We start from the raw sequence: 12,370 nt of genomic DNA, 5'->3' as shown, positions 1-12,370 counted from the left end.
ATTCACAGAAACATGTAAAGTTTGATAATGATATGTAACTGTAATGTCACATGTAAATAAATGGTTTGATGCAGTAATTATTCTACATTTGATCTCATTTCGAATAATAAACATCAGAAAGTGTATAATTCACCAAAGAATTACAGAAGTGGAAAACATCCTTGCTTTTAAATACTATTAATTAATTACATCTGTTTCAAGCATAGTGTCTTGTCTAATTGAGCAATGTTCAAACCATATTATAGTAATACATATTCATGTAATTTGATTTAATATATATAAATCTGTAATTGCCGAAATGCAATAAGCAAATATCATGTTTGGGTCATAGGGAGGTGTCCACCCAGTCCATATAAATGTGACAGCATAATCAAGTAAGTAAATATTGGTAAAGTGTCAAGTTATGTGGTATGTACTCAAAGAAATGATATTAAAGAGAATTCTTCATTTAATCCTATTGGGGCAATTACGTCCAATCTGTGTATCCAGAAAATTTCTCTTTTTGCTAGTATAGAACTCATGTTTCCTCCTCTAGGGGGAGTTTTTATCATTTCTAATACAAGATACCAAACCCCAGGGAATCGTAACCCCAGGGAAATCAAGTGTTATGTTATGTTATTGTGATGTATACCACACACCATTGCCATTGTCATTGTCATGGTCTCCAGGCGTCCAGGCGGATCTGGAAAGGAAGGAGGTTGGGATTGGTTAGTTAGTGGGATTGAGAGGGAAAAGAGCAACAGCGCTTTGATGTGCTGTTGGTAGCTTTAGTTCAGAAAAAAACAGTCACTGTGTGCTGATTTGTTTATAGTTGATCGATGTTGTGTGTTGTTTGATGTGTGGTTGTGTATGCGTCTTGGGCGTTTGGGAGATTCAGTAGAGTGCTTGTAGTTTGCAGTGCTTTTGTTTTAGTGGCGGAGGTGTGTGTCTTGTTAATTAATTGTTGGAGGGTGGGTATCCTGAATATAAGAGAGTTGTTAGTAGGTCCTCTTTTTGCACATCAGTGCACAGCAGGATTCAATACAATGGCACAACTCAGAACGCAGTGAACAGGGGGTCCTCTTCCCATCCCGTCAAGATTCTGGCTTCTAAGAACCCTTCTCAGAGACAAAGACAGAGACAAAAGGAAATCAGGCACCTGGGAGTTATTCTGAGCTTTCTTCATTAAGTGTGGTTACACAACACACTCTGGAAAAGCACTCAGCAACATTTTATCTTCAACCTGCTCATATATGCTTTTTGAATGATTCAACATCCTTAGGCAAATGACTACTTTGTTTAGAGCATGTTTCTGAGAGGTCCTCTTAGCCAGAGAAAAAACCTCCTTTCCCTATGATTGTATGACCTATATGATTAGTTTAGTTTATTACTTGTAGAGTGCACCTAATCCTGGGGTATCTGGGCCCTTGAGCATAAGTAAATGTTCCAGGTACATACATATATGAACAGAGGACATATGGCTTGTTGACAGAGTCAAGGACTAGTCAAGGACTAGCAATGATCATTTAAAAATTATGAAAATTATGAAAATCATTAAGTGTTCACTACACATTATTACTAACATCACAATGTTGCCACTCTATGAAATTTGTGGTTTTGTTCAATTATTGAAAAACATGACCGTCACATGAGTTTGCTTTTTATGTGATACTCTTTCTTTGTTCGTTATCAAAATGCATTTTTGTCTATTGTCTTACATGGAAAATGTTCCAAATGTTTTTATATATATTGATTAAAATGTTCATCTCTATTCTCTATGCCTGGATCTATTGACCGACATGTTAAGTAGCACTTTTTACAACCAAGCACATCTAATGTGTGTATAGGTGGGTAGCTGTTTGTTGTGGCACCTTTTGTTACTTGTCTAAATCAGTCCTCAGCCACACACCCCCCTAAAAAAGAGGACACCTTAGCTCTAACTACTTGTATCTCTTGTTGACAGTGGTTACAGATTGATCAACGTGTTAACATGAGGCAGAAATATACAAAATACAGAAGAGAAGTGCTGAGGTGGCTAAAGAGCAATTCACAGTTTTCGTTGGACACAAGATGCGAAATAGTCGACAAATATGCAAATTAGTCTGCAAATATTAGGACCAGGAGCAAAATCCTGAAGTGGGAGCACTAGTCTAGTGCTGGCTTGATACGAGACATTAGTCTAACACAGGCCAAATAAATAGAGCAATAAAATGATCTGCACAGGAAGTGAGGGTGGGTGGAAGGTGCAGGGATAGGCTAAGGTAGCGGTAGATGTGCACACTAAGCCCACATTAGCATAGCTGGCATTCACTAGTTTTCCTGACACACAAACTTATAAGTTTATTTTTAGACTTGGCTAGACACACGTATAACATTTCTCAACTCCTGCCATCAATTCTTTATCTACCTTTTGAATTCCTACCAAGTCAGTTAGTACTTTATACTGTGGAGAACTAAATGACCTCTATTATATGATTGTAAGCACAAAAGTGATGGGTGGAAGGTTTTGAATGAATCTGAACCACTGGCATTGCTCTGGGTAACCTTCCAAACCACTGTTTTTTAGCCCGTCTGCGCCATTGCACAAGGGGTCCAGCCATATGCAAATCAGTCAGGTACTGCCACTAATGGTAGCAGCCCAGCCCGAACTGCTAGGCCAGGTCACCTCTGCACGGAAACACAGGCAACCCCAGACATGTTTCGGCCTTGTTGGGACTCCTCAGTGAGGTGCAGCTTGGTTCCCTATGGCGCAGCGAGCAAGGCAACCACGTCTGGGCATACCCTCTCTCACATAGTGAGACAAACAGTAAGCACAAAAGTGATGGGTGGAAGGTTTTGAATGAATCTGAACCACTGGCATTGCTCTGGGTAACCTTCCACACCACCGTTTTTTTAGCCCATCTGCACCATTGCAAAAGGGGCCCAGCCATATGCAAATCAGTCAGGTACTGCCACCAATGGTAGCAGCCCAGCCCTAACTGCTAGGCCAGGTCCCCTCTGAACGGAAACACAAGCAACCCCAGCCATGTTTCGGCCTTGTTGGGCCTCCTCAGTGAGGTGCAGCTTGGTTCCCTATGGCGCAGCAAGCAAGGGACCCACGTCTGGGCATACCCTCTCGCACATAGTGAGACAAATAGTAAGCAAAAAAGTGATGGGTGGAAGGTTTTGAATGAATCTGAACCACTGGCATTGCTCTGGGTAACCTTCCACCCCATCGTTTTTTCACCCGTCTGTGCCATTGCAAAAGGGGTCCAGCCATATGCAAATCAGTCAGGTACTGCCACCAATGGTAGCAGCCTAGCCCGAACTGCTAGGCCAGGTCCCTCTGCACGGAAACACAAGCAACCCCAGACATGTTTCGGCCTTGTGGGCCTCCTTAGTGAGGTGCAGCTTGGTTCCCTATGGCGCAGCGAGCAAGGGACCCACGTCTGGGCACTCCCTCTCTGGGGTAGGACCAAGCCTGATTTGCATATGGTTTTTCCCCTTCTGTAATGGCTTGGCAGGCTGAAAAACGATGGTCTGGAGGGTTGCCCAGAGCTTTGCCCGTGGTTATGATCAATTCAAAACCTTCCAGCCATCACCTTTCTGTTTTGCTAAAGTCACCCCGAGTGGGACGGGTATGCCCAGACGTGGGTCCCGAGTCTGCCGGGCCTAGAGACCCAAGCTACTCCTCACTGATGATGCCCAACAAGGCTGAAACATGTCTGGGGATGCTTGTGGTCTTGTGCAGAAGGGATGTGACCAAGCTGTTCGGGCTGGACTGCCTCTTTGGGGTAGGACCAAGCCTGATTTTCATATGGTTTTCCCCTTCTGTAATGGCTTGGCAGGCTGAAAAACAATGGTCTGGAGGGTTGCCCAGAGCTTTGCCCGTGGTTATGATCAATTCAAAACCTTCCAGCCATCACCTTTCTGTTTTGCTCTATTATATGATGCCAAATAATGCAGCTGGCCTCTCAAATTGGTCTACATAAAGTACAGTATGCCCTTCTTATTAATAACATAGATACAAATATCCTTTGCCTTGTCTAAGTTCATCATCAATCTTGTCTGCTTTTCCTGCCAAGTTCCAAGTTTAACCTCACAGACTCAATTATCTCACTGCAAGATGCTGCCAATGACCATTTCTTGTGTCGGCCTTGGTTTTTTATCAGCATGACTCAGGGTTTTCACACCTGGCCTTAACACTAGACCGTATTTTGTACTTGAGTCATCCATTTTGAAATATATCTCTGTCTGTGACTGTATTAATCCTTCAGGAAGCCATCATTTATTTAAGCATTTCTGACTTTGTATCCCATATTCACAATATATCTTTATATAATCATGATATGTGTATAATATTTAAAGCACCCTTCTCTTCCTGGGTCATTTTAACCCAAATATGTGCAGTGTCATGTGCACCTTTTACCGTAAATAACGGCACTATAATCCTGATTTCTGTAATAATGGAACCATTTGATTCGCCTATCATGTTATTTGTACTGAGTTGAGGGGGGAGGGGTTGGCACCCCTATACAGCAGCAGGATTCAGCACAATGGCGAACTAAAAAGCACAACAAAATTCAAACCTAATGGCAGACCTCGGAGCACAGCAGGGCCAACACAATAGCAAACTTCAGAGCTGAGTGCAGCAGGGTTCAACACAATAGCAGACCTCAAAGCGCAGCAGGGTCAACACAACAGTAAACATCAGAGCGCAGCAGGGCTCAACACAATAGCAGACCTCAAAGTGCAGCAGGCCTCAATTCAATGGCAAAATTAGGTAGCAGTGATATAGTAGTGGAAGGTTTCAGAGGCACAGAACTGGCCATGCTCCAAAATCTCACCATTTTAGCTGGTTGTTGCAGTAGACTACTTTGTAGGGCACCTAGGGCAAACAGGTGATGGAGCTGCCCCAGGGAGCTGCCCTTTACCTTTGGCCACAGTCTATACAAATGTCAAACCCTAGGGAAACAGTGAGCAGCAAAAACAAAGAAAAGAGAGAAATGATGATCCCTGAAGAAATGACATGCCCATATGAAAAGGTACAAATAAGTGAAATGGCCAATTTCAGGGGGAAAAACGCAACCAAAAATATCTCCTCTGTGGAAATGTTGAGCTTTATTGGAAATGGCAAACCCCTAGGAGATATGGACACCCTAGAAAGAAATGAGGCCCAGGCACACAATTTGTATCTTTTCTTGCATAGACCTGTTTTCAGATTCACAACGGCTCCAGAGCACTTGCAAAGGATGGTTATAGAAAGCCTCTGAGACCAACTATGGGGAATAAGGAGCATGTAGCTAGGGAGAATGTAGTGTACAACAAGGAGCAATGCAGAACAGGCAGGTTTCCACACTTTCATAAAGTTTGAGACAAATGCATAGAGTGAAACAATAAGGCCTAGGAAAATGATGAGCCCCAGAGAATTTGAATCTGGTAATAATGACAAGTCCTATGGAAACGACAAGCGCTTGGAAACGCAGGCCCCTACCTATTCCGACACAATAAACCCCAGAAGCTAATAAGCCCCATGAAAAAAAGGCAAGAGAGAGATAGGTCATGTGTCCATCACAAACGTACCCCCATTACTATGACTTAGTGCTGCTCGGATCCATGGCCACAGCAGGATGGTTATATTTTTCCAGATTTGAATCTTAAGCAGAATTGTGTCCTTTGCAGATGTAAACTAACCCATGCTTTTCATATATTAGCTTTCCAAACCTGTAAACATTCTCTATAAATTGCGTAGAAACACATAATTTCAGTATTATTTATTAGGCACAAACAGATACCAACCTAGAGTAAAGCTAGCTTCTGGGCACTGCAAATAAAAATAAAGAACTAATAGATAAATGACATGCCATAAAACTAATCTTGGGATTTTGTGTGTGTTCTACTATTATCTTTAAAATAAAGGGCAATTATTTTAAAAGGACTGTGACATTTGCACAAGATAAGTATTATTAGGTTTCGTTAGCTGTCTCCAGATCAGCCAGAGGGAAAGCTTTTAGAGAGTCAAGCGCCTTCTCCACAATCATTCTAGGCTGAAAATGACCTGCTTGATCTACTCAGATATATTGGCCTTAGATATATCTCTATATTTATATTTCTTATTTATATACAGGGAGAAACAATGCTCTTTTGATTACAAAAGAAAGTACAATATATAAATCAGATTTGATGGGAGGCAGTGAGCTTCTTACAATGGGGTGAGTTTGAAGGACATTCTGGCCAGGTTGGGGAGGGAAGTGAGTGGAACAGTCACCGGAGACAATACATAAGTGGAAATACATAGATTAAGGACAACCAGCATTAGTCATTTGCAAGTGCATGTAGGCGGTACGGCCAACTGTGCTCGGGATGTGACCATGAAGGGTGAAGTGCTAGAGTGGAGGCAGAGAAAGTGAGGGATGGGGCAGATAAGAGTCAAGGGAAAAATGTTAGCTAGAAGGCAGATGAGATGTAGGTTAAGAGGGTAACTCGGAGGTGAGGAGTTAGGCTTTTATTTTAGTTTTGAGCAAAACCAAAAAATTAACAAATAAAAGTAGTGTCACTGCTTGCAGCTTTTTCTCCTTCACTCAGGACAAATTCTAGTTTTTTCCCTTGAGAGGACTATCCTCTACAAAACAGAGGAATGGTGCATTAGGGGAATGTAGAAAAATGCAGCCCACATAGAGCAATGAGGATGTCCTGGATGTTAACAAAGCCCCTTTCAACAAAGGATAGTATGGCTGGATATTGCACCATTTTAATGTCATATGTGCATAATTAATAGTTCTTAAATAAGGCGAGATACAAACTACCCATCCTCATGCCAATACACAAGAGTTATGATGGAAGATTCTTTCAAAGTAAAATCTTTGTCAGGCCTATCAGGTCTGCAACCTAATGCTCTCCAGATGTCTTGGACTATGACTTGTATGATCCCTGTGCTGTCTCCCGTGGTAGTGTTCCCGAGGTTGCAACGCCAGTGAAGCGCTCCGTCGGCTGCCACGTCGGTTCCTCCACGCCTGCCAATGCTCCCGTTGCAAAAGACGCAAGGATACTAACCTTTCCCAAGGTCCCCTGGCATGCACTTTTGAGAGCGTGCCGTTTGGAAGCAAAACGTTAGTCTTCCTCCACAGATGGGCCGCTACTTGTGGGAAAATAAAAACATGAGGGTGTGGCCTCGGGAAAACAGCAAATAGAGATGCTGCATTCCAATAAGAAGACAGCACACTACCCAGTGCTAGTCCAAGATAAGCCTGATGAAAGTGGTTTAATGATAACTCACCACTGAAACTGGTAGGCTTTTTTTGTTCCCTGGCAATACAAGCGACAAATCAGGAACTTGATGACAGGCTACATATTGATCCTCCTATAAACCAAGATAGAGGACCACGATATGGAGCTCAAGAAATTGTTTAAAAAAAAACTCCTTTTCAAGTGTACAGGAGAATTTACTGAGCAACCTCGGTCGTTTGTTTTTTTTACTGTGTTTTCAGAAAGACACACTACAGTTCTCTGGCAAAGTTGTTTTTTTCTGGCCAAGAACTATTTTAAACCCTGCATTCCATAGAAATCGAATAAAATTGGCAAATATTTCATTTGGAAAGCAGTCAATACACATGGGAAAAGGGCAAGAGAAACAGAACCCAAAACAATTGGGAAATGTATAAATAACTACAAATCAATTCACCTGATATCACAATGTGGGATTTTGTATGATTCCTCACCATTGACAATAATGGCTAGGGCCGTTTTGATTTGTTATCCAAAAAAAAGGAGTTTGTGTGCAGAGTTCCTATTCAGAAACCTTGCACCTTTACTCGTTATAGACCATGTAGATTTACGTAATGATTAGTAAACCAGGTCCTATGGTAATACGAGTACCACTACAGCCATTTATAAAGGACCAAACAGTGCTGCTAGAGAGACTAAGATCTTACCGCAGACTCCAGTTGGCTCAAAGGAGGCACCAATCAGGGACTTCACTGTGCCACTGAAAGCTCCTTCTTCCAAGTGTGATCCTCTTTTGATTCATATCCAGGGGAGCTGAGACCATGTGGTTATATAAACATTATTTCACACACAAAATCTCACATATCCTCCCAAAGGCTTTGAGGTGCGTGCTGCATGACCCAAGAATGATAGTCAAGGAAGTGTTTAGGTTTGCAACCACCGCCCTGCCACACACCTGTCATTTTCAGCATGGAATTAAACACACTAGAGATTAATGTGAGTAGTCCTCGTAGTTGACTCCGGTCAAAGATTTCTTTACTAGAGCCACCCTACTTGGACCTCCTGCTTCCCCTGTTATAATTGCATCTTATTTCACTTTTGGAGAAAATGTTTACAATTTGAAGGGATAAAAAATACTCTCAAAGAGTTCGCCCCGGCGCTCCAGGACTAAATAGCCCTCCGGCGAGCTGTCAACCAAGACTCCCCCGCCCCTAGAAATCTGATGTAGGGTACTATTCAAGCTCTGTAATGCTCCTGATGCACGGTTGTGGACATGGGATGGCCAGACAGGAGTGTCCCTTATCATGACTCGTCTGAGCTGTGTCATGCCCTTGACTTCCTATTGTGGACTTGTGGTAGCCGGAGCAAGAGTTTGGCCGGGTGAGATGGATTCTTGCTGGGCACCTCTTAGTTGTGGTGGGCTCTTTGCTTTGCTTGATGGACCAGAGCAGCCAGTCTGCTCGCATGACCCTTTGTTAGGCTTGTGGTCGTTGTGCAGGTGGTTAGTGTGCTATGCTGTTTCTTGGCCAGCCCACATGCCTGGCTTGATGTGGTGGGTCTTTGGAGGACAGAAGTAGGCTTAAGTCTTGCTCTGACAGAACCATGTTGGGCTCTTGGTAGCAGTGGCAGGTTTTTTATGGTGGACTTTTGGCGGACTGGAGCAAGCAGATTCTCTTGTTAAGCCTCTCTTAACTATGGCAGTCTCTTGGCTTGTTGTTGTGGTCTCTTGGCAAAGTGGTGGGCACCTGCCACAGAGGAACTGTAGCGCTCTTGCTAACTGTGACAGGCTCTTATGCTGGTGGAGTGGGATCTTGTTAGGCCAAGGTGGGCCACTGGGGGACAGTCACACACTTGTTATAGGCTGGGGCAGGCTCCTAGTGTTTTTTTGAGTCAGTGGGTACCTAGGCGGGCAGCCGGCTTTTGCTGTACTTTGCATTTGTCATATGCTAAACTGATTTCTCCTCAGAGCTATGTACAACTGGAGAAGGTACCAACTGTTCTGTCTGCTTTTCCTTAGATTTTCTCGTTGACGTACATCTACATGGCAGTGCTTCCTCTCAGGTAAGGGCTCGGCATCTCAGGTGAGTGCATTCTTCTCGTGCCTCGCTCAGCCAGCAAGTCGCTCTTATCTTTAATAGACGCCTTTCCTGTTGCACAATGGAATGATGAATTGCTCACAGAGGGTTATTTGCAGCTGTTCCACTGCTTACATTGGATCAATTTAAGTGGTCTTGCCAGTGGGCCTGCGCTCGCACACCAGCATTAACAATTTTACTGCTGGTTCATTTTTTAGAAGTCACCTGTCAGTCTCTCCGGTTTGCAGGGGCAAAGGTAACACCCCCCACCCCGCACCCCCCAACCCCCCCCGTCCCTTCAGACGTCTGTGTACCGATAGGTAATAAAACAAATCTTATTGACGTCATACGTGGAATGTGTCAAAAGAATGTATTACAGTAAACACAAACTTACATGCTCTTTATAATCTTGTTAGGTTTTACTGCTTTTATAACAGACTCGCTCTGTCGCCGCCCTTCCAAGTGTTTTAATTTTGTTGTAATGTCAAGTAATGTATTACCACTACCCCCGAAGCCGGTTTACCGGTTCATTTCCTCTTTCACCTTGCTATTTTGATACAGCGTCTAGAACATTCTTTTTTTTTTCTATATTGCTTATCCTGTTTAAGCATTAAAAGAAAGTTCAAACTCAGAATGTTCTCTGCTAATTTCTCATGGATAGGGAAAGATAGTAAAGTCTTATTTCGATTACAGAATTTGCTAATATAGCCTCATAAATTGCAGTAGGAGTAATGATCATGGGATAATGACCCGCCACTTCGCTTTGGGCCATAAATTGGGGAAGCCCATACCAAAGTCCAATACTACATTTAGAATTTAACTTGCCTTTTTATAGTATTCAGAGGCTATAGCTAGTCTTTCTTAGTATTCCATAGTATTCGTTTTAAGCAGCTTACTATATGAGGACTATTCAGCGTGCTGAATAATAGTCGATTGTTAATAGAATACCAAACAAATGCTTGTTTCTAGTCTTTTAGTCTTCATTTAGTATTGAATGCTACATTACCACTATTGATTACTACTGAGAAGACAAAAAAAAAGATGAAAACAAGATCTTCCATTTCGGTGAGTGAGGGCCATCATCCCAAGGGATAATGACCCCTCAGGAGGTCTATAGGGCTATTTGCACATAGTGGCAGTAGCACGAGCTGTTTCAGAGTTTTCGTGCTGAGGTACAAAATGGTGCTTTAAGAGTGAGTAAAGTAAATAGACAAACCGAGTTACTAAATCAAATGTGGTTTTGTTTTGAAGTATATAAATGTAATAATTAAAGCTCCTTAGTTATCTTGGGCAGGTTCCATAAGTAAGCTTTAATCCAGTTACATTAAGGTGGTAGACATGAACCCCTGGGTGCCATCCCCCAGTCTGGACCTCTCCAACTGACATACTCCAGACCATTCACAACAGCACCCCCTGCACTCACAACCCAAGATTCTCTCAGGCATTCTCTAGCACCTGCATGCATACCAAGCAGGATACAACAATAAATAAGATGGCTGTCTTCAAGTTAAGCATTGCGGTTGAACTGGAACAGGTTTAACATGAGTTGTCATCTGTAAAAGGGATTTGAAAGCAAAGGCATTTTCCAATGTTCTTTCTCTTTTGTGTTAGCATGTTGAAGCAAAAAAAAGGTCCTCCAATGGAGGAAGGGCCTTTTTAAACGAAATTTTGCCTGGAAATTGCATTGTTGTTTCCCTGTCTGATTCTGAAAACAGAATGTTCAGAAAGCAGTCAATACCAGCAGTTTTTGACTGCGCTCTAAGCATTCTGATTGGCTGAGAGGAAATCAATAACGATTTCCATGTTCTACTAAACGAACGAACATGAGTGAGTGAACAAGTGAGCAAATGAATGACCTAATCAATGAATAAATGAAAGAACAAAGAGATCAAGAGAAAAAGTAAGGTGAGTAGGTTAATGAGTAAGGGAATGGAATGATGGATGAATCCTTAGATGATTGAGCGACTGTGAGGTTTCACTGCGCATTCTCGTACCTCAATGATGCCTCATAAAGCCTCCCAGCAAACCTCTCGCCCCTTAACACATTTGAAAGTGAAAAAAGGGCTTGTGCAGGGGCACTACTGAACTGTCCAACTCTGCTTGGCCTCACGAGGTGTCATTTACTTTTTTATTTCACAATTTAGATGTATCGGAGAGCTGTGAAATAATACAACTGTGCACTGTAATCAATGAATCATGCTCGCATACACATCATTTCTACATTCTCAGAGGCTATCAATCCCTACATATAAAAGATTTATGAAAAACCTTCATATTTCTCAAACAAAGCCTCATTCATTGTTTTCTCTGCCCTGGGAGGGATCGGGGGGGGGGGGGAGGTGTTGTATGTCAAGAGGCAGCATTTTCGTGTGTTTGGCAATGCCCTGACTCAAAGCTTCTGATGCCCACATGCATGGTGTTTTTAACCGGAGGAAAAAATGCTTCTTTTCGATCTGCTTCCATCAGGCCCCCTCCCTACACGGTTTTACTCAATAAAACTTTACTGTGGGTGAAAAACCATAACAGCCAATAAAACAAAGCGCAACAAAAAACAAAAAAATGAAATTATGACAATAAACGCACAATGAAACTAAAAATAGTCATCATCTGCATTCCAGTGATTTGTTGACCAATTCACTCCGCAGAAGGGCGCCACTCATTCTCACCTGTTCTCTTGGGCATCCATTTAGCACACCCAGGCAGTACAGGAAGGCCACAAACCCCGTGCCTAAGTGCCCGATGGTCTCCGTGTACAGGCCTTATAATGGACAGTTGCCCTTCGACCTAGCTAGCCTGCAATGCATTTAACAACCTTCCCTCTGATTTCATTATCTTATACTGCATGCCAGTGGCACATTTACCAATTCACTACATACAAGGTAAATCCTCATTTATTCTTCTCCACCCAAGGGCAGTCTGGTATGGCGTGGGGGTGGTGGAACATTCTTTGCCAGACTCCTTTTGTGTCCCCATTCACTCATTCTGCACACAGCCAACTCCTGGCTCTGACACTGCCATTGGTGGGCTCGGCTTTACCAGAACCCTCTCTGGCAAATCAGTATGAGGAGATTCAACATGATTATCTGTTTAGTAGCCCACAACCCTCCAAGGCA

General features: G+C 42.8%; 1 protein-coding gene across 2 annotated transcripts in view; it reads left to right on the top strand.

The window, feature by feature from the left end:
• The window catches only part of LOC138514188 (transmembrane protein 116-like), a 254,026-nt gene that overhangs the window by 68,334 nt on the left and 173,322 nt on the right, over positions 1-12,370 (top strand). For both annotated transcript variants that reach the window (XM_069629521.1, XM_069629522.1), the window contains exon 2: positions 9,200-9,243. In XM_069629521.1, coding sequence (XP_069485622.1) covers positions 9,200-9,243 — 44 coding nt within the window. The remainder of the gene's footprint in view (positions 1-9,199; positions 9,244-12,370) is intronic.

Source organism: Ambystoma mexicanum, chromosome 12, assembly GCF_040938575.1.
Source record: "Ambystoma mexicanum isolate Mex_15411 chromosome 12, UKY_AmexF1_1, whole genome shotgun sequence".
NCBI lineage: Eukaryota > Metazoa > Chordata > Amphibia > Caudata > Ambystomatidae > Ambystoma > Ambystoma mexicanum.
Note: the sequence above shows the minus strand (reverse complement) of the source record. Positions and strands in the feature narration are given on the sequence as shown.